Source organism: Poecilia reticulata, chromosome 4, assembly GCF_904066995.2.
Source record: "Poecilia reticulata chromosome 4, P_reticulata-male-v2, whole genome shotgun sequence".
In the NCBI taxonomy this organism is placed as follows: domain Eukaryota; kingdom Metazoa; phylum Chordata; class Actinopteri; order Cyprinodontiformes; family Poeciliidae; genus Poecilia; species Poecilia reticulata.
Genome location: NC_088833.1, coordinates 20,665,494 through 20,686,367, shown reverse-complemented (window position 1 = coordinate 20,686,367; position 20,874 = coordinate 20,665,494). Strand labels below are relative to the sequence as shown.

At 38.6% G+C, this 20,874-nt stretch overlaps 1 protein-coding gene across 1 annotated transcript in view; it reads left to right on the top strand.

Annotated features, from left to right (window-relative positions):
- Positions 1 to 20,874, top strand: part of sema6bb (sema domain, transmembrane domain (TM), and cytoplasmic domain, (semaphorin) 6Bb) — a 113,809-nt gene that overhangs the window by 65,150 nt on the left and 27,785 nt on the right. Inside the window, exon 2 of the mRNA XM_081606460.1 lies at positions 17,994 to 18,121. Within this exon, the coding sequence (XP_081462586.1) occupies positions 18,013 to 18,121 (109 nt within the window). The 5' untranslated portion in view covers positions 17,994 to 18,012. The remainder of the gene's footprint in view (positions 1 to 17,993; positions 18,122 to 20,874) is intronic.

The window sequence follows — 20,874 nt, the reverse complement described above, 5'->3', positions numbered from 1 at the left end:
CAGACACCGTGACCAAAGAGGTTTTAAAGGCACCACAAGCAGAACTCAAAGTCTTAAGAGCAACAGGGGTAACAGGGGGGACGCTGACCGAAGGACGGAGGGGAAAAAAGGATCACATTAAACAGTGTTTCTTTTACTTCAAGTGTTTTCCCAACCAAAGCTGCAGGACGTCCACAGACAGTGTGCGTCCTGCTTCACCATGAACTAACTTTGAAGAAAATATTAACTTTGGAAAGTTTTCAATAAAGACCATATCTATAAAGGAAAAGATTACTAGGAACACCCTGCATCAACTATTTAAAGTTTACTGTTTGTTCCCGTCTGCAAGGGTTTGCTGGGTGTAAAGCAGATTTTTGCAACCGGAAAGAAAAACTGTTTACTAGTTTGAAAAAATCAATTGGAAAGGTGGCAACACTTTTCTTGATTAAAAACTGTGTGAGAACATTGGTTCTATCTACAACTGAACAAATTCATTCCTAGCTAATCAAAAACCTCAAACAAAGCTACAGTAGGATTTCAAGCCAAACATATCCTCTTTACATATTTACGCATAGCTTACAAATGTTCTTATATAAATCTATAAACAAAATGCTTTCCATTTCCCACAAAATTAGACAGTGGAACAGAAGTGTGTACAACCTTGGCCAGTAATGTTGATTCTGAGTTTTTAGTTTTTTTTTTATTCTATGACTTATAATAATCACAAATACTTAGTTTATCAGAGGAAGTCTGAAACTAGATAGTCGCAAAAATATTGTTTGTACATGTTGGCTAGGTCCCAATACCTAGAACCATGTCAAGAGAATCATATCAAGGCTGTCAATCAATAGTTTTGTTGCAAAGCACATATGGATCTAAAACGCACAAAAAAGAGAAGAAAAATATTCATATTGAACTCACGAGAATAAAATCAGGCTGGATTCTATGACTGTCTCTCCAGTTGCGGTCCTCCGTTTACTGCAGCTTCACTCCGTCCCTAAAATGCTGGACTGCCTTCTGGTGAAGAAGATGCAAGCTCATACATATCGCAGGAATTGGTCAAATATTAGTGTGCTTGGGAAATGGCTCTTTTACCTTACCCATCTTTCAGAAAACTAAAACTCTCAGCGAAAAGGAGGAGTAACAATGTGAGATATAACCAGGAAGTCAGACTTTTTGCTCAAACTGGCAACAGAAGATTGAGACTGAAACTGAATTATGGACTCATAAATGTCGGCGCTTCCAGCTTCCTTTGCTGATTAACATGCCTCTAAGACACAGTGAGGAGAATCAAACTTGCACACAGTCGGGTCAGAGGGTTTCTTGCTGCAATTCCCTGAGAGGCTGTGTGTGTAGGTTTGTGTATTCAAAGCTGTTGGTTTGTTTGTGCTTCGGATCTTTTGCAGCGTACACATGCGCCAACGCACCTTTGTTCACAGCCGTCTGGTGTCAACTGTAGACGCTTGCTAATTTGTGCTGCGGTGTGTGTGTGTGTGCGTGTGTGTGCGTGTCGCTGTGTGTCTGCGAGCCACATGAGATGTGACAATCAAAGCGGCGCAGAGGGATGAGGCAGAAAACGAAAACTGAAGTTAATGCAGTGCACAGGCTTGTTTAGAAATTGAAAGTGATACAGGTGGAATGGATCTAAATGAATCGGATGAGCAGGTGGCTGATTTGCGGCGATGGAAGACGGAAGAAGGGGAAATGAAGGTGAACGTGAAATGCTGAAAGGAGAAAAGAGAGGCCGAGAGGCGTCCAAGCCGATGACGTGTCGAGTTTGAGCCTGCGCGCGCACAGATGAAAAGGCAGATAGGATGTGTCTGTGTGAAATCAAAGGGCTGGTGACTTGCAGGTACATTTTTCTATTTTTTTTTTTTTTTACCTGCGCCAATCAGCTCCGTCAGCCTTCTGCTATGGGAAGATACAGCACCATGCCTCACTGTTTCTGTCAAGACAGAGAAAACTGCTGTTAGATACTGTTTATGATTAGGACATTCACAGTGAAAACATGATTCTGGTTAAAAAAAATTCTGTACTGTGAATCTGGACACAGAGGGTTATTGCTTTCAGTTTTAAAAGCGGGCGTATTTTGCAGCAACAGGGCTCTGTGAATTATTTCTTCATTATGTTTATGCAGAATGTTTTGAAAGCAAACAGAAGGGTCTGGATCTGTGCAGGAGTGAGCAGCTGGAAAGAACCAGAAGATAAATAATATCTGAGAGACATTATTTATGCAGTATCTGTGTTTGACTGGGGCTGGTGCTACATTTGCAGCTCTTACTTGCCACAACGTTGCATCTTTACAATCAATGCTTAGTACTTTGCTTTTTTATCCTCAAATTTTGTGGATGATTTTAGGAAAGGAAGACAGTTGATAAAATGAAAAAAACAAACAAAAAAAAAGACAATAATTAAACATCAAGGTGCTCATTTGATTTTACTCAAATATATATTTTTAAATAAACTATGGGTTTTGCAGATAAATATTAAAATATGTCCCATCATTGCTGTAAACTAAACTTTCCACTTATTCATCAGAAATGGTAATATTTTAGGATCAGTTGTGAAAAATAAGCAGCTTTTTGTTCTGAGTACATTTCGTCTGATCTTTTAAATTTAAGTTATTTCTAAGTAAAAGTTTGACATGACTCTTGTTATTTTCCTTCCTTCCTTAAATGGTGTACTGGTGGTTGACAGACTACAGGACAGGTGCTTGTGTAGCCCACAGAACGGGAAACAAAAGCAAACTTTAAACCATCAAAATAAACAGTGTAAAGTTCTCCAGCGTTCCCACTCGACTGCTCTCAAACCAGCAGCAGCGTCTGCTAACAGATTCTGATTCTAACCGTGTATAAAACCGAGTCGGAAAAGGCTTTAATGGATTCAGCTGAAAATATTGGCTGTGAATGGAGCTCTGTGTGGCCCTATTGATTGGTTTAAATTCAGTGATGGGTCACAAACAAACAGCAGGAAGATGCATGACTATGTTGTTCCACTGCTGATCCAACTTTTTTTAATTAATATTATTCAAAGAGACTAAAAGTTTTTATGCTTCCTTTTGTCCTGAAACAGACGGATTAAAAGAAAAGCCAACTTGAGAGGTTTAAACTTTGTTGTCATATCCCAGAACCAGAGCTGGCAGAAAGGCTTTATTATGGAAAAAATATATATATATATTTTGGTCATGATTAAAATCCTGAATATTTAAAATAGTTGCATGTAAGTTTTGAAAAATATTGGAACAACTATAAATTCAGTTTAAATTTTTTTTCGCAACACCTCAGTTGTTAAACCCTCCCATTATCAAATCATTCATTCAAATTTAAATAACTAATTTATTGTTCTTCAACATTCTCTGGAAAACAAACGACTAAATTGAAAAAAGTCACATAGGCTAATTTAGTATCATGAAGTAATGCAATGAATTATAAATAATACAGTTTTAAAGTAAAATAAAACTAAAATGCTCACATTTGGAAGCAACTGAAAGTTTCTATGCATGCATTAAAATTTTTACTTGAGGGAATCTTCCAATAAGGTTTCCTCAAGTAAGGAGACTAGATTATTCTAAACAGAATATGTCAAAAATAATAAAAGTTTTTGTGGGGTTTATGTGGTTTTTCTGATGGTTTGGAGTCAAAATTGTTCCTGCGATGAAAACTGGTTACATCACTAATGGTGCCCGAACCAGTTTAGTTGAACACAAAACACATCTCTGTCTGTCGAGCATGAATTTCTTCTAAGCTTAAACAGATTTGCTTTGGCGGTTACTTTTTTATTCTCCTTTCACGTAAAGTGCATTATCTAAAGTTACAGGGCCTGCACAATTATTAGGCAATATGGCACTGGGGATTAATTTGCAGTCTACAATGTTATCAGAAGCCCAGGCCTGTTTAACGCACACAAAAAATTGTTGTGCTCTGTCTTCTTCAAAGAACGATAGTTGTTTCTGTAATTATCACACTGCTACAGGATGCTGACTTATACAACAAAGGAACACCTACATACAACTTCTCTACAGGGACTTAAATTAGCTGAGAAATCTGTGAAGTCAGTGTTGAAGCTTAGGAGGTGGAGCACTTGGATCCATGTGACTGAAGTTGCTTACAGATCAAGGGCTTCTTAAATGAGAACTTTGGATGTGCTTTACCATTAATATTTAACCTCATAATCGGACTATTCGAAAGAGTTTCACGGTCTGCAGTTTGCATCTCACTGGTTCATTACGAAGAGAGAACCAGGCAGCCATTCTATTAAGAAAACACAACTTTAAGGATTCCCAAGAACCCAGTTAGAAAGCGTTGCACTTATCATTTGTCAGATGTGAATCCTTTGTTTATATCTCTGTGGTATTCTGCACGTAGCAAATTTGTTTTTTTTTTTCCATAAAGCTATTACCAAAATCTCCAACACATTGTACTAATGAGCACAACTCATCCCGGCACTGTCTGCAGATTGTTTTCATCTTACATCGTCCTCCTTCCTCCACAAAATGTTCTGTTTCTGTCTGCCACCCGACTCCTACGCCTCCTCTGGTAGCCACTTGTTGCTGTTATAATAAATCCGCCTCTCCTCTTGATTCGCAACCAAAAAGGTCAAACAGTCTCTGGACGGGAACATATTGACCTATTAAGTTACCTCTGAGTATTTATTCAGGATAATGCATGATGTCCTCAGGGAACATCAAGCCGAATAATCACATCAAGAGGGGTCCTGTTATGCTCCAGAACCTCTTATTGCCATTAGCAGGGTTTCTATATTATTTATAACCATGCTAAGGATTATCGCCCCGTGTGTTTTCCCCTCACGGACTTTATGGAGCCTCTGGCCGGTGATGAATGGAGTCGCTTTTAGCCTCCCGTCAGTCTCTGAGTGTGTTTTCTTTTCATTTTTTAGCGCAGTGTGACTTGGTTCCTCCTACAAAGATGGTTTGAGTATGATTTATGGACTCTGCCCTGATCTCCGTCCCACTAATGACTGCTGCAAACTGAAGGGAAGTCAAAGGTCACAACTATCTCTGCTGTTGAGATGTAACATGACGTTTCTGCTCGTTTCAAGCATTGTTTTGACGATCAAAGCCATTCTCTCATTAAGTCCCAAGTTCCCCTGTTAAGATATTTAGCACACAGCAAAGGAAGACAGACGTGTTCTCAAGTCTCAAAATACTCCAGATACTTTAGGGAAGTAACTGTATCATGATGAATCACATAGCTGGCAAGATGCAACGATGCTTTAAAAAATAATCTTCACAATGCTGAGAATGGACGGGCAGGTTGTGTGGTAACAGGCGATTTGAATGCATCTCTTCATGAAAGGTCATAATTCCTTGTCTGCTGCAGGACTGTTTTCCTCTTTGAGCTCATTGTTTCTCCTATGTAGCCCCAGGTAAGTAAATTTAAATACATTCTGGGCACAAAACTGCTTGATCACATTAATATGTAGGAAGACATAAATCTCCTGTAGATGACACAACTATAACTTCATTGCAGTCAAAATGAATGAATACTTCAAAAATTGACGTGTTCTCTTAACAGCGCTCGACCACCACATCTCGCAATACTGTTTTATCAGAAGAGCGAGCGAAGCGCTGACACAGAGATGGGAAAGATTTATTACGCCCATCATCTCAAAGCTGGCTTTGTATTTTGTGTCAAACGACCAGTTTTTGCTGCACATCGAGTTTGGCCACAATTTTTATAGAGTAAAATAATTTTCCTGTTCCCTCTTGGATATTAATTAAGACCCAATCAGGCACTAAAAACTTTTATAAGGGACATGGTAACATCTGCAACTCTCCTAAGAACGATTTCATTCAGCATCAGCGATGATGGAGAATCATTGGGATAACGTGCTGAAGGTGGGATGTCGGAAACCGTAGGACTTTTAAAGAAACGGAGACAAATTTTAAGGTGTCGGATACGTCTAAATAAAATTTTGTTTAGTTTTTGATGCATGCAGGATTTTCAAAACGGCTTACGGGCACATAGTTACTTAACAGTGTTATAAAATGCCACTATGTGCCTGGAAAATAAATAATACCCGCCTTTAAAGTCCGACTGACCTGGATACCTGCAGTCTTACATTCCTCCTAGTAAAGTTCATGTAAATTTAGGACTGCAAGGAAACGGTTCGACGCAGTCAGAATTCCTCATAAGGGAAGGTATGCGGAATATTAAAACATTAAAGTGGAACAAGACATAACTCTGACGATAAAAAGGTGTCTGCTTTTCAAAGAGTCTTCCTGCAACTCAGACCCATAATTAACATTCATATATTGTCAGACGGTCCTATTGAATCTTTGTTCTGGCTCTTTTGGATTGTGACTAGAGTCTCCTTCCTCTTTTTGTCCTTGCTGCTGCAATTTGGAGGAGTGTGAAGGTTAATAACAGGGACACAATTTCATGTAGAGCTTTGGCAATACTCAAATATATCCAATCAACAATTACTATCACAAGTGTTACATTAGCACTCTTTAATCTAGCGCTCTGGTTTCAGCCTGCTTTTCACATCTTAAAGGGACCTTATCTACATCTGTGAGAGAAAGAGGTTATCTTACACCAACTCCATCCTTTAGTCCCTACTTTTACAGTTCATTTCAAAAGTACCCCTTGGTTCATAAGACAACTACTAGTTGTGCACTAAACAATTCAGGTTTCTGTAAAAAACTGCAAAACAGTGCAAACACAATAATAAGTGCTTAAAATTGTAGAACTTTGGGACATAAAACCTTAATATAAAGTGTAAAGGTAACCACTGTTACCTTTACACAAATTGAAGAAAATAAAACACAAAAAAGACAACATAAAAATGAACAATCTCAGGCACACTGAATATAAAGACAAGCTACTCCAAACCGAGACGTGTCGTGATTGAAACGTAACTGTACCCAACGATAATGAGAAGAAGAACAAAGTCCAGAAATAAAAGTCCAGTGAACAATATACAGTACACAAAGACCCTATCAGCAGTAGTCGGAAAGTAATGATGCGGTAGGGAGTCTCAGGATTTAATAACAGCAAAAATGGGGAAAAGAGATGAATTTTTGTTCTGCTACCGAGGCCGAGCATCTCTCTCACAAAATGCGTCTCTGCTATTTTTCCGTGCATGGGAAAATAAGCATTCTGTGCAAAAAGGTCACTCTTCATCCTTCATTTACCATCCGCTCCTCCCCTTCTCCCTCTCTCCTTCCTGCTCTCTCCCCTCACACAACGTCTCTCACTTTAAATATGTGTGATGTTACTAAGGCTCCAGGATTTCATGCTGATGTAAATTTCTAGTAAACAGACCTCAGGTCACTCAAGTGCCAGGCGAAAGGGATGAAATTGTGTGTTCATAACTTGGCGGTGGAGGGAATTCCTAGATGCTTTTTTTTTTTTTTTTTTTTTCCACTTGGCCCTGAGAGAGATGGAGGCAGACGATTATGGTTTAACTTAAGCGAAGACACAATACCCAGAAGAAATGTTTGTTGGCGCTGGTTTACAGTGCAAGACAAATATGCCTTTTATCTAATTTATTCCGTTGATACAAGAAAGAATATTTACTCAGGTTAAATACAGAAAAGCCCAAACATTCACGTGGAATAACTATTGCTTTAAATCTCCTAAACAGTTGCTATTTTGGTAGCAGATTTTTGTATCCATTCCTACTCGGTGTGTGGGTACGTATCACCCATTCAAAACATGGCATAGGTTCAATTCATATCTAGTTTATGCAGAGTCAAATTTGGCTCAAATTCAACCCAGATCTTTCCAATGAAACCAATAAAACCCAGTCGCACTGTGAGATTCATGTCCAATTAGATAAAAGCTAGCCTTGTCCTCTTTGTAATATATTACCCTCAAATTGAGTTGATCATCTTATGCCAATTCGTAAAGAGTTATTTATCCACAGAAGCTGAGCCAATTGCGTAAAGCCGTTGCCGTGGAAGCAGTCCTTCATCCGGACCAAGCATCTGGTGACAGTGGAGAAGAATGATTCTCTTCTGACTGACTTTCTGAAACATATTTTTTCTTTTTGTTGCATTAAACAGACATCACCAAATATATTACAGGCAGAGAGACGCTCAATGCATGGTACTTAAATAATTATATTGATATTTATTGCAGCCTAAGTAGCTCTTTGCTATGCTGATGTTGCATACAGGGATAGTGGAGTCACCATGAATGAGATATCTGTATGTATATATATATATATATATATATCTATATATATATATATAGATATATATATATATAGTGTACATGTAATCTGTTATGAAATGCTTATAGATAAAAGCTTTGTTGATTTTTTTTTTTTTTCCTGGAGGCCTTTAGAACAAAACACGTTTTTTTCTTAAAGCCTGTCTGAGGGTAAAAAAAAAAGAACAAGTCAAATATAGTAGATTTCAAACCACTCATTCCTTTAACAGTCATAACAGTGTAATTTAAGTCATCCGTCAACGTGATTCCCAGTTTTTTTTGCTCCTTGCTGTTATTTCTCATGCAAGATATTCACGGAGGCCTTTCTAAGTGCAAGCATTACCAACAAGATCCAGTAACAGTTCACTTAACGTCTGAAAATAGAGTAAAACAAAGGTCTCCTCGCATTCTTCCTTTATGCTCCTCGGTGAGCGGAGAGCTGATGTCAGGCGGTGTTGGATTTCTACCAGTTTTGTCCATTAATCAAGCAGAGGTGTGCTGTCTTTTTTTTTTTTAAAGTAAAACTGAAAACACTTGGATTGAAAAGCTGACCTTGAAAAATGTGGGGGGTGATGCAACCATTAAAACTAAGATCTATTAAAATTTTGTATTAAAGTTTTAATATACTCAAAAAATGAGCAGATTTATAATGCTGATCCATTGGCAACATCATTCTGGAAGACAATAACATCAACAATACCGTTGAGATTTATTCCCACGGATAAAGACTGTGATACCTTTCCTGCGGCAGGAAGTTTTTGATTTACCCCAGCAATTATTTAAATATACAATCGCTCACTACACGAGGAGTACTCTTTGGATAAGCTGCATACCAGGCGAACGACGAGCTCGAAGGTTCTTGCTGTTAGTCTGCTCTTGGCTCTCGGTGCAGATAAATCTGGCAGCACACGAGTCCTTTTGGCTCCAAACTCTTCCTCTTCTGAGTCTTTGCCTTTCCGTCTCTCTCATTCCACACATATTTTGGCTTTCCCCTCTGTATTTCCTCTGTGACTCCTTCTCTCTGTTTGGATAGCTGGCTTCTTGTATTTCATTTTGATTGCACTTTATTTCTCCTTGTGTTGTGTCCTCCTCCACCGATCTTTTGTGGCGGTGTTTGTTTTAAGCTACCTCCTAAATCCCCGTTCCCAGGCTTATTTTTCACACCTTTTTATCCCCGTTCGTCATCCTCTCCCCGCAGTTTCTTGTGTCATTGTCGAATGAAGGAGATCCGAGGAGCATTGGGCTTTCACCTGTCATTGATTTTACTCAGACCATAAAGCAGGCTCTCCCGTCTCTCTAATAAGATGATTAGCCCAGTCTGCTGGAAATCTATGAGCTGTCTTTTAGTCCACATGGAGAAAGTGGAACAATCATAAAACTGCTCACATAACATCCTTCCTCGTGTTCCTGCACAGTTTCATGTTCAGAAGCCTGAAGGTCATCGCAGTGTCTCCCACTACCCTGCCTGCTGGAAGCTGCAGTTTATTGCTGGAAGCCGTAGTTTATTGAGTTTGTTTTGTTGTTGTTGTAATAAAAGTTGCTAAACAGTAATAGGCCTTGTCTGTCTTGACCTCGGTTCAATATATTTTTAATTATCCACAGAGCATGACTTTTTAAGGTGAGCAAGACTTGAAGTCCTGATAGGGGTCCTATCCCCGATTGTCAGGCATTGTACCTGCTGGTTTAACTCTCTTTTTTTTAATGAACCATAATCACATTTCATTATGCCAACATTTGAAGCAAACTTTTAGACAAGCAACTGAACACAGAACCAAAACAGATGCAGCAAATACATCAGCTCAACTCAATTTCAATGACGTGTATTTATATGGAGCCAGTTCACAGCAAACATCTCCAGGCACTTTACAGAAAAATGTTTTCAACTAAATTATATATACCTTCTGATTAAATGGTACAATAAGCTCAGTTAATTATCCAAAGTAGTTTAAAAAGTTTCTATCTAAAGGAAACCTGGAAGATTGCATTGAGTCATAGACATCAGATAAAGGTCAAAATCTTGACATTCTCCTCTGATTTTCTTACGCTTCTCGTTTGTCGGCTCCAAGAGTCGCTTTGTTCGCGAATGAATCAAAACTGCTGCGCTGATTGTTGTGCATATACTTTGATTATACCTGTTACAGAAATGAATGTGATTCCAAGGTGATAGATGTCACTATTAGAAAAGCTATCAGAACTGTGATTATATGGGGCAGCACATGACCAGGGTTCAGTTAAATAAATAAATAAATTATTTGTCAAGCAATTCTCAGAATAAACCCAGATGATCAGAACTGTCTAAGATATAAACTTTGAGCTCTGAGATCAAAGCCTTTTTTTAAAAATGTATTGGCATTGGCATAAAATATAATATAGTACATAGATGGGAGGATCAGTTAAAACAATACAATGCAGTTTTTATATCCTGGAAAAACTGTGTGCAATCTAATTGCATAACATTTAAGTGTTAAATTATGAACTTGAGAAATAGTAGTGATGAACATCATGCTTCATTATAAAGTCAGTCTGTTAAATGTTCAAGTTAAGTGAATATACATTTTAATAGTTTTTTTTAGACTGACGAGGGTTTATCTGGTTTTGTTTATTTTCATATTGAGTATGAAGCCTTTGAGCCTAATCTTTACATAAAAGCAAAACTGATTTTTTCCCCATCAAAATCATCGGAAAGTTATTTCTGCCCTGTAGGGTTAACGTTTCATGAACTTTGTACATTAGAATTATGTCTAAATAGTTTTTCTTCTTGCCAGTAACAAACTTTGTGGCACTTTCCTCTTGACACAACAGGTAAATATCTACGAAATTCTGGAAAGAATCAGAAAAAGGACACGTCATAACGAGGTTTTTACAATGTAGCAAAAACCTTTTCAAAATGGAGACGTGCATGACTTTGCCTCTCTGACACAGGAACATCCATGGATTGTGGACAATGTTGTGCGAGTTATTAGTCAAGATGTGTGGAGCTTAACTAAAGTGCTAAACATTGGTGCACAGTGGAGAAAGTTTGTATCTGATTAGGTTTGTAGACGAGGCATTCAGCTTCCAGGAGAATTACCAGATTATTTCTGCTTTGGGGAGCAGCATGAGTTTCATTTAGGGGAAATAATAAAAAAAAATAAGCTGCTACGTTGTGCTGCGCTCTGTTGGAGTCATGCAAAAGCGGCTGCTTTTCAACCAAGTTCTCTTCCCTCATTGGGTTCTGACTGCTAATAAAAACAAGATTTTTATACAGCATCAACCAGTTTTACTAGCGCAATTACAAACTGCCTTAAAGCATTAAATAAAATGGGAGACTTGGAGCGTAGATCTCTTTGAAAATGTTTCCACTCAGATCAGTGCAAAATTCACAGAAACCAAAAGAATGACTGAAGTTGTAAAAAAAACTTCAAACCTGCACTAATTATGCAAATTATCTGCTTGGAAGTGCATGAAGTTGTAAGCCCAGGAAAACTTCACTTAATTATCGTCTTATCAAAGCGGGTTTGCTAATATGTGGCGACACACTGTCAATTCATCATGCAGCAGCAATGGCACAATTTATTTTGAGCTGTCTTAATTCTGTTCTTAATGAATATCACTTTTGGTTTGCTCTCTGTTTATGTTTTTGGTAAAATATCCGTCTCTTCACCCACTAAATACGACGCGCATCGTTCTGACTTGCTAGCACTTTCTGCCAAACATAAAACGTACAACCTTTTCCTCAGAGCTTTTCCACTGAAACTGTAGACTGCTGCAGCTGGTAAGGCATCTGCCAGACAAACCCAGAATTAATGTTGAGCCTTAAATACTAGAAGCTCAAGAAAGTTAATTTCTGAGGTTAAGTGCAGAATCGGAGTTCAATTCGTGGATTGTCTCCTTTAACAGTGCACCATTTGTTTTTTTGTTCTTGTTGTTATGGAGCATATGCTAGCCTTGATGAAGCCACTTGTAATAGATATGAAATCCACATAAGAAATAGCAGACTTTTATTTTCTGTGAACAGAGGGGGGAAAAAACACTTTGCAGTGTGGAATAGTGATAAAAGGATTTGATTGGAAACGGAGGATGTTTACATTCACGTTTCTTCTGCACAGGCTTTCTGAAGCAAGGCGGCAAGTGTGAAAAAGGATTATATTATGCACTATTGCATTCTGATACTTTTGCATAATAGTTGAAACCATCCTGTTAAATATTTTAATCAAAAATTCCCCAACCTACACCACCCTACATTTCCCCCCCATTAATTTGGCTGCATTTCATTACCAGGCTCCTATATCTAGGACATGCATAATCTTGGCTTTCTTTAAACCCCCTTTTTAGTCCAATTTTTCCTTTTTTTTTCTTTCCCTTTTTTTTCTGCAAGTCCCTCACAGCGGTGTTACAAAAATACATCATCAAGTCTGAGGGTTAAGGCACAGTCAGAGCCAAACCGCTGCATAACGAGATGGTGCTGAAATTAAAAAAAAAAAAAAAAAAAGACTGAAAGAGAAGAGAAAGCAGGAGACACCATGGCAACTGTAATAAGTAACAAAAACATTTTGGAGCTTATCAGTGTCTTCATTTGATGATGATGTGTTCTTTTTTCATGCAAAGCAACCAGACCTGTGAAAATACAGGGTCACCGTCTGTAAGCAGCATCTAATTTAGCACCGGAGACATTCTTCAATCCAATTATTCCCATTCTTCCAATATAAGCTTTGAGCTTTAACCTGACTTGACTGTGTCTTCATTGAGGTTTGGCTTAGTAGACGTTATAGATTTTTTTTTTCCAGCTAATTTGTAATGTAAATCAGCAGGAATGAGGAAGAATTTCATTCAGTGGTACTTAATGATCTCTAACAACTAGGGGTCACAGATGGATTAAACACCAAGATATTTTCAATTTTATACTGAACTAAATTGAAAACCATAACCGGTCTTGGTTTGTCCTTTGAGCGGGGATATCCTGTTTCAAATCTAAGTATTAGTTTGGGGTCCTGATCGCTGCCTTCTTGATTGATTGATTTTATTTTCTTTAAGTAGCTGACTGTAATAAGCCTCTGATCTTGGTTGTCTGTGCCCGGTTTGTCAGCTCCTGTCCTGCATGTTTTAGGTATTTCCCTTTCCTAAAATGGTTAAATAGCTGAATTATGTTCTGTCCTGCACAGAATTACGATTGATTTTTTTCCCAGAAACGAGAGTTGCCCTGCTAACCCCAATCCCCCATAGTCTATAGATTTACATCAAAACCTGTAATGGTATCAGATGTTTACATTATATCACTATGGAACATTTCAGATATTGTTGCTTGCATTTTCTAATCGAAACAGTTCAAACTAAACAATATAAACGAAATATGTTGGTATTTATCACGGTGGTAGCGAAAGAGCTCCATTATTGATGAGATCCTCTGGTTAACTAAGCCTAAAACGAGGCACTTTGAGGAAAACTCTAAGCAGAAAAGGCTTCAAGGAGCAGCAGTAAGGTAAAAAGGATCACGGCATCGGTGACTTACGGTGTGTTGTGTGTGAATATCTGTAGTAAAATATTGCAGATGTAGAATTAAGAATTGGTTTTGGCAAATGCTAAATATTAAATACCCCCTGATATAGGGAGGATCACATCCCTATTGTGGCATCTTGTGCTGGTTCGAGATTCCCCATTTTTACATTTCAGCTCAAGTTACGCTCGACCAAACAGTTGTTTGCGATTTGTTTTAATAACACCAAGCAGTAACTTGGCAACCCGGCAAGTCTTACAAATAAAGGCCTTCCCTGACTGTGCATGTTAAAGCCCTGGAAACAAAATCCCTCCTCAGTTGCTCCAACTGTCCATTTACCTCCGACAGAGTCGCTTTTCCGCTAATTTTTTCCATGTCCTTGAAGCTCATATTGTGTGCCAACTTCCATATGAACAGGGAAAAAAACATGCTGACATTTATAGTTTGAACACAGAGGTTTGTGACACCCAGGTGTTCAATTAAGAGTTTTACTTCAAATGTTAAATTGGAGCCGCAGCGTGCCTTGTCCAGTGTTAATAGTACGCTGAAGTACAGCTTTTACCCCACATAGATGCCTCTGAATGGACTTGGCTGGTGCCGTTTGTCATAATTACAGTTTTACGCATACACACGCACGCTAAAATATCTCCCTCCTACATTTGGTTTATGACTTGTGTATCTACTTATTCTGCTGGCCGGCGAAATACTATAGCCCAGGGTGTCTAATTATACTAATCGAATGCATACTGCCTGACATTTAGTCATACATTTTTAATAGGTGAAACAAAAGATCCTCTGATTGGATATACTATCTCTCTGACTCCTCATCTTCTCTTTGTGTGCGTCTTATTCAGCCTCGCTTATCTCTCTCTCTAAATCTACCACTTTCAAGCCAATGACTTTCTTTCTTCTCAGTGTGACTCTTTAACCTTCACCTCCTGTAATTTTGCTTGTGGGTGTTGAGTAATTAGCATGCCTCCCACTTTTATTCTGGTGTCAGTCCAGGGAATTTGAGAAATGTCCCATAAAGATTATGTGTCTTGATAAGGTTATGTCTGTGACTCCATTAAAGAGATGGGCTGCACAATGATTGTTTGTATCCTTCGGGGGAAGACTGAGAGCATGTGAGAAAGAAACTTAAAAAAACCCCAATGATCTCAGATGGAAAGCACATTAAAACCCAGTGGAGTCTTTACTTAGATAAAAGAAGGAACATTGCTAGACTTGAGTCTTGCAGTTAAAGTAAGTAAAAATATAGATTGCTCTGTCAGACGTTTTTAAAAGTAAAAAAAAACAACAAAGTTGATGTTGTATTCATCATAACCCATACATTTCTTCTTCTTATGCTTTTTATTTAGTAGTTTTATTCATTCTATCGCTGGTGAATCACTAAAATTGCACGTCTTTATATTATTAGTCTATGAAAACAGATATGCATTTACAAAGTACTCTTGAACTGATTTAGTAGAAATACAAACTTAATTTACCGAATTTAAGAAGATATTTTTTATCAGCAATGATTTTTTTTTCCATTGACTAGGACAACTTTGTTTGTTTCACTAATAAACTGGAAATGGTTGACTGTGTTGGAGGTTTTTTGTGTTAAAGGTATAATCAGAACAACATTTTTCTAATATGGATGCTATTAATAGCCTATCTGACAAACCAGATGTGTGGAGATACTTAAGGCCGTCTAAGCAATTATCTATGCAAGCTGTTTGTCACAACACGGTAACTTCAAAAACATCATTTGCTTGACATTTGGTTGGTCAGGTTGCTAAATAAACACATTTGTCAATATAAACCTTTCATTTGATTGTGCTCTGACCTACACTTCACTATAGCCGTTAAATTATTTAGACAGAAAATTGCATTTAACAAAACAATGACCGAAGCTAATGCTAAACGACAAGCAAAAAGTAACGGAAAACAAAGAGCAGCTGTTGTCAAATATGAAACTCTTGCCTTTTAAAGTATTTGACTTTTCCAGCCAACATCTGCTTCCATATTACATCTTTCTTTGACCGTCCATAAACAGTAACTAATGGGGGATCATTGCTGGGAATGAAGACAAACCAAAGAAAAAGCAACAAACAAAGCTGCATCATTTTACAGTCAGCACAGATTGTTTTAGGAGCCACAAAATGTGTCTGCTGCCACCTAAAACCTACTTGAAGCAGCCAGCATAGGACGATGTTTGGTGTAAATCCCTTTGCCTCTGTTACAAATGGAAATCTTAAATCCAGGCAAGATTTAATTATTTTTTTTCTTTTATGGCTTTGATTTTTGTGACTCTAGCTGGAATTCTGCAGCAGGGCAGAAAAAATAAAGCAGCGGCTGCTTGTATATTTGTTATGTGAAAGAATGTGCTAGCACTGTTCAGTGACCTTGCAGATGCTTTCATTGTTGCAGGCTTTCTATCTTACAGCTGCTGGGCTCCATTGATCGTGACCTACAGATTTGATAACCACTAATGCATTTTTTTTTCTCGATTCAGTAATTTTTTTGTTCTACTTGTGTTTCCAGAACTGAATAGACCAAATAAAAGACGTTTAATACGTCTCTGAAAAAGACTGCACATTTCTGACTCTGTGCCATTAATTCAAGCGAAAGCCTACTTTCGCTTGAATCCAGTGCTGCACGGAAACATGGGGCCTGCCGGCACTAATTTAACTTAAAATGTAATGTAACAAACAAAAATATTAACATGAACATGATTTTTTTTTCTTTTTCTTTTTTGTGCTTGTTAAAATTACTATTGTATTTTTCTGAGATTAAGACAATGATGTATACTTTTCACCCAAATAAACAATAGATGGTGTAAAAGAAAAAAAAACAAAACACCATGACAACACTTTACAGCCTGTGGCAGAAGTACGAGCTATTTAGGCTACATTTGGATTGGATCTATGGCCTAACAAATTCTAATTTTTAATTTTCTTAGCAAAAAAAAAAAAAAAAAGAAAAAGATGAGAATAATTATTTCCATGAATGACCAGTACAGTTAGTGAGACCCAAGTTATCTCCTCAGTAATTGGCCTTAGAGAAAAATAGGACAAATTAAGGATTGGGATAGAAGTAATAGAACTTGTTGTTAGTGGCAAAATTTTATCTGGAATTGTTTAAATATTCTGAAAATTATCATGATTTTACCTTTTAATGTAAACCCCTTCATAAGCCGATTGCACCCCTCGGGTTCGGCAGCTCTCCAAGTTATCCACTGTTCGGTTATTTGCATAGTTTCACACAATGCACATCTGTAACCACAGTGGAATGCCTCTACATTTTGCATAAAGAAATTCAACTTTGGCTATTCAAATTGTGAGATGTTGCAGTTGCGCACCACTGCAAGAAATGTTTTGCGTTTCCACTGGTTGGAATGGAGACTTTTAAATCGTATTACTCGATGAGAGGAGGAGTGCTCATTTTCAGGATTCTTCAAATTACTGTGTGTGCAGTTTAAGTGAAAACACAATTTGATGCCAGCGGTGGATGATAGACCCGACACATTCTTAAAGATGAGTCAGTAACAGCTTGACAAAGTGCCTTTTGGAAACACTTTGAGTCACACATGTGCTTTTGAAGCAAAATTGCAGTATCGGGACGCGGAGGCTGTGGTCAGCCACTTTATATCCTTTGAGGTTTGTGGCTCAAGTCGGTAGCAATCCCAGAAGAGCTTTTCTCCAAAGAGAGGCAGAGCTGGGGAGTTATTTTCTAGATTGATGGTGGATGGTAGCTTCATTTAGGCATCATTTGTATTTCCACATGAATTACATCGCAGAGCCTATATGCACCTCAGTGCTGCCTGATAAAAAAAAAACAAAAAAAAAAACACCATCAGTTTAAGCCACTCTGGCAGAGGGGTGATTTGTGTCGCTGGAAGGCATTTAATTTTAGTAAACCACCTCTTCTCTCCCCTTCTCAGTCGCTTTCATATCCTAGATAATGCCTGACGTCTGGAGCGCTTCACTCACTCTGCTCCTTTGGAGATTTGGTTTCATCCATGTAAATGGCATATCTCTCTCTTCCCTCCCCCCACCCTGTTTCACCCGAGATCTTTAGCCGCTCCTCTGCTCTCATGTGTCTTACTCAAAGGTTTCAGATGTGTCATATTGGTGTGATGTTTGATGCCACAGTGATCAGGCTGCATTCGGAGCTGACTAAACTAGTTCCACCACAGAGGATGTCTTAATCCCCGAGTTGGAGTGGCCACTTATCTCCCTGCACATCTCAGCATGGAGATAGAGGAGCTTTGGGAGTACAAAATAAAAAGAAGCGTCAGTACAGAGAACCAACCCGACTGTGCAGTAGCTCAGTGTTGTGTTTTACTCATTTCTTTCATTTATTTTCGTATTTGTTCCCAGAATCCGCAGTGGTGCTGCGATGGCGGCAGGGATCTCTCACTCCTTGTTCCTGATGTGTTGGATCCTCCGAACAGCCAGCCTGGCGTTCCCAGAGGAACCCGGACCCCTGAACTTCATCCCCTCTGAAGGTAACGACCTCCTGGCTTTTCTGTCTTGTAGACTCTTGTTCCCTTGTGCGCGCTCTCTCACCAGACACAAAGTGGGAAGCTCTGGACTGCAGCCAAACACGCATGGTGATGAATAGAGTTGGGGGTAGGGGTACGAAGAACGGTCGTAGCGTAGGTCATGCAGGTCACAGAGGCTCTCACACGAAGGGTGTTGACTGCTGTCCAGGTCAGGTGATTTGGGGCCACGTTCAGGATTGAGACCATGCGTGTCAGAAGGGGTTCTCAGATTCATAGCTTCCCCTCGCCAACATGCGTAGATCCTCAGGAGACGGCAGCTCCTTCAGAGCTCAGACTCTGCGTCTCCACGGCAGTGTGGCAGTCTCCAGCTCTGACCAGACTTTGATTGATTATAGTTCGATAATGGTGACTGATGGCTTCCCAACCGAGTCCAGACCCTTCCCGAGCATCGATACAGAGCAGACATTGTCAGGCTACTGAGCTCCACACCGGATCAGCTGAATTATAGTGGGCGGCTTTCATCAACAGCCCACATGAGTCTGAATAAAACGGTCAAAGAGGAACATACATCGTCTACAAAGGAGAGAAAAAGAAAATACGCCATTAACTTACAGATTTGGAACCAAGCTGCACACCATGACCACATTGCAATTTATCTGAAACAGAAAAGCAACAGTGCTGCTAAAATAACATACATTGGTTATGAAAGTTAGAATTAAACACTTGTTTATTGTTATTTTGCGATCGTCTCTTTTGCCTAAGTCTACCTATATTTGTATAGTAACACCAGGAAAACACATTTTGATGTTAGGTGATTAAAAGGCCAAGCTTTCTGCTCTGATAGTGTTGCCTTTATAAGGATGATTAGCTGCCAAAAGGTCTGTTTCTTTTTTTTCTTTCATAATTGTTTCCAAACAGCGAAATCTACTTTTTGTTTATTTTTTACAGTTCTTGAACTTATTTTTAACCTTGGTACATGTCCCATATCTTGCATAAAACGGTACAAAATGAAAGATAATGATAGAAAAACATACGCTATAGCCATTTCTAGCAAAGAAACTGCTATAGTGGTTAAATGTAGCCTAGTTAAATGTAGTAGAAACTATTTTCCTTTTGATTGTAATCAGAAGCACATGTGTAGCTGCTTCTCAGTTTCATCTGAGAAATAATGTACTTTTTAAGGTTTTGCTTAGAAACATATTACGTAATACATGTAACATGTGAGATTATACATCATTTGTAATCTTCAGCAAAAACGTCACTCGCTTTTACATGGAAACCTTTTGATCAGGAGCTACAGCTACATGTGCTGGTTACTGGTTGCAGCATGTTGCGCAATGAGAGATTGCAGTCTCACACATCTTTTTATATTTCCCAAAGTTATGCCTCCTAATCTTGATCTAATGAGGCAATATAAGTATTAGAAATACATAAGGGGTCTGTCTTCTGCAAGTGGACATACACCGTTATCAGGGTTAGGAATGATGCATGCATTCATGGTTATCCTGCCTCATTAGCTACATCCTGGTTGTACCAGGTTGGACACTTTTTTGGTTCCAAAATTAAGTTATTTTTTAAGCATTTATTACCTTTGTTATGCTAGCATTACTAAGCCACTGCAGATTAGTTAACTGCACCGCCGTGGCGTGAAGCTCCTGGTCCTCCACATTGCTAAGGTGCTGTGTTGCAATGATATCTGGTGACTGTGGAGGCTATTTGAGTACTACGAACTTATTGTCCTGCTCAATAAATCAGTTTGAGATTAATTGAGCATTTTGACTTGGTGCGTTTTCCTGCTGGAAGCAGCCATCAGCTGATCGATACGTGGCCTGCAAATAATCTGAGGTAGGCTGTTGTGTTTTGAAGGTACTTGGTAGTGAGGAGTGAAAAGTGTGCCAAAATATCCCCCACTCTATTACACCACCCAAACGATTGCTACTGAACAATAGACAGATTCATGGCTTAATGCTGTGAATGACAAATTCAAATTCCGGCCATTCCAGCTGAGTGTTGCAGCTAAAACTGAGAATAAGCAACATTTTTACAATCTGTTATTGTCCAGTTTTTGTAATCTTGTGCAAAATGCAGCCAGAGTTTCCTGCCAGTTGACATGAGCGTCACTCGTTACAGTCTCCTGATGTCGTAACGCGTCTGCTTCAAGGTCTAAGGTGTTTAATGGTGTTATCCATTCAAAGTTGTAACAAACGGTTACTTGATTTTGCCTTTCTATCATCTCAAACCAGTCTTCCAGTTCTCTTTTCACATCTGGCTGTTTTGTCCCTTTCTCCCATTCTCTGCTAAACAGAGAGATGTTTGTGTGTGAAAATCCCAGCAGATCAGCAATTTGTGAAATATTCAGACCTCGACATCTGGCACCAACAACCAGTCAAGTCAAAGTGACTTAAATTCTCTTCATTTTCAATTCGGATTCATTTTCAGGTTGGAAATTCAGTAAAATGTTTTCATGACATCCGTGTGAGTTTACAGTCTTAAAAGCATCATAAGGGTTTGTATTGCTCAACAGTGGCTTTCACTGCATATTACGTTGTATCTAGGCATACAGTTTTTACACATAAATGTAGAAATGGAAACATTTTGAATCAGCAAATGATGCCCATCTTTGTTTGTGAAAAGAAATTTTGGTAAACACCTTAAGAAAAAAGGATGAAGTAGAAAGGTTAAAAAGACCAAGAGAGATGAGCCGAGTTATAGAGGGGGATATAAAAAAGTAATGATGGTAGAGAAGAGAGATGATG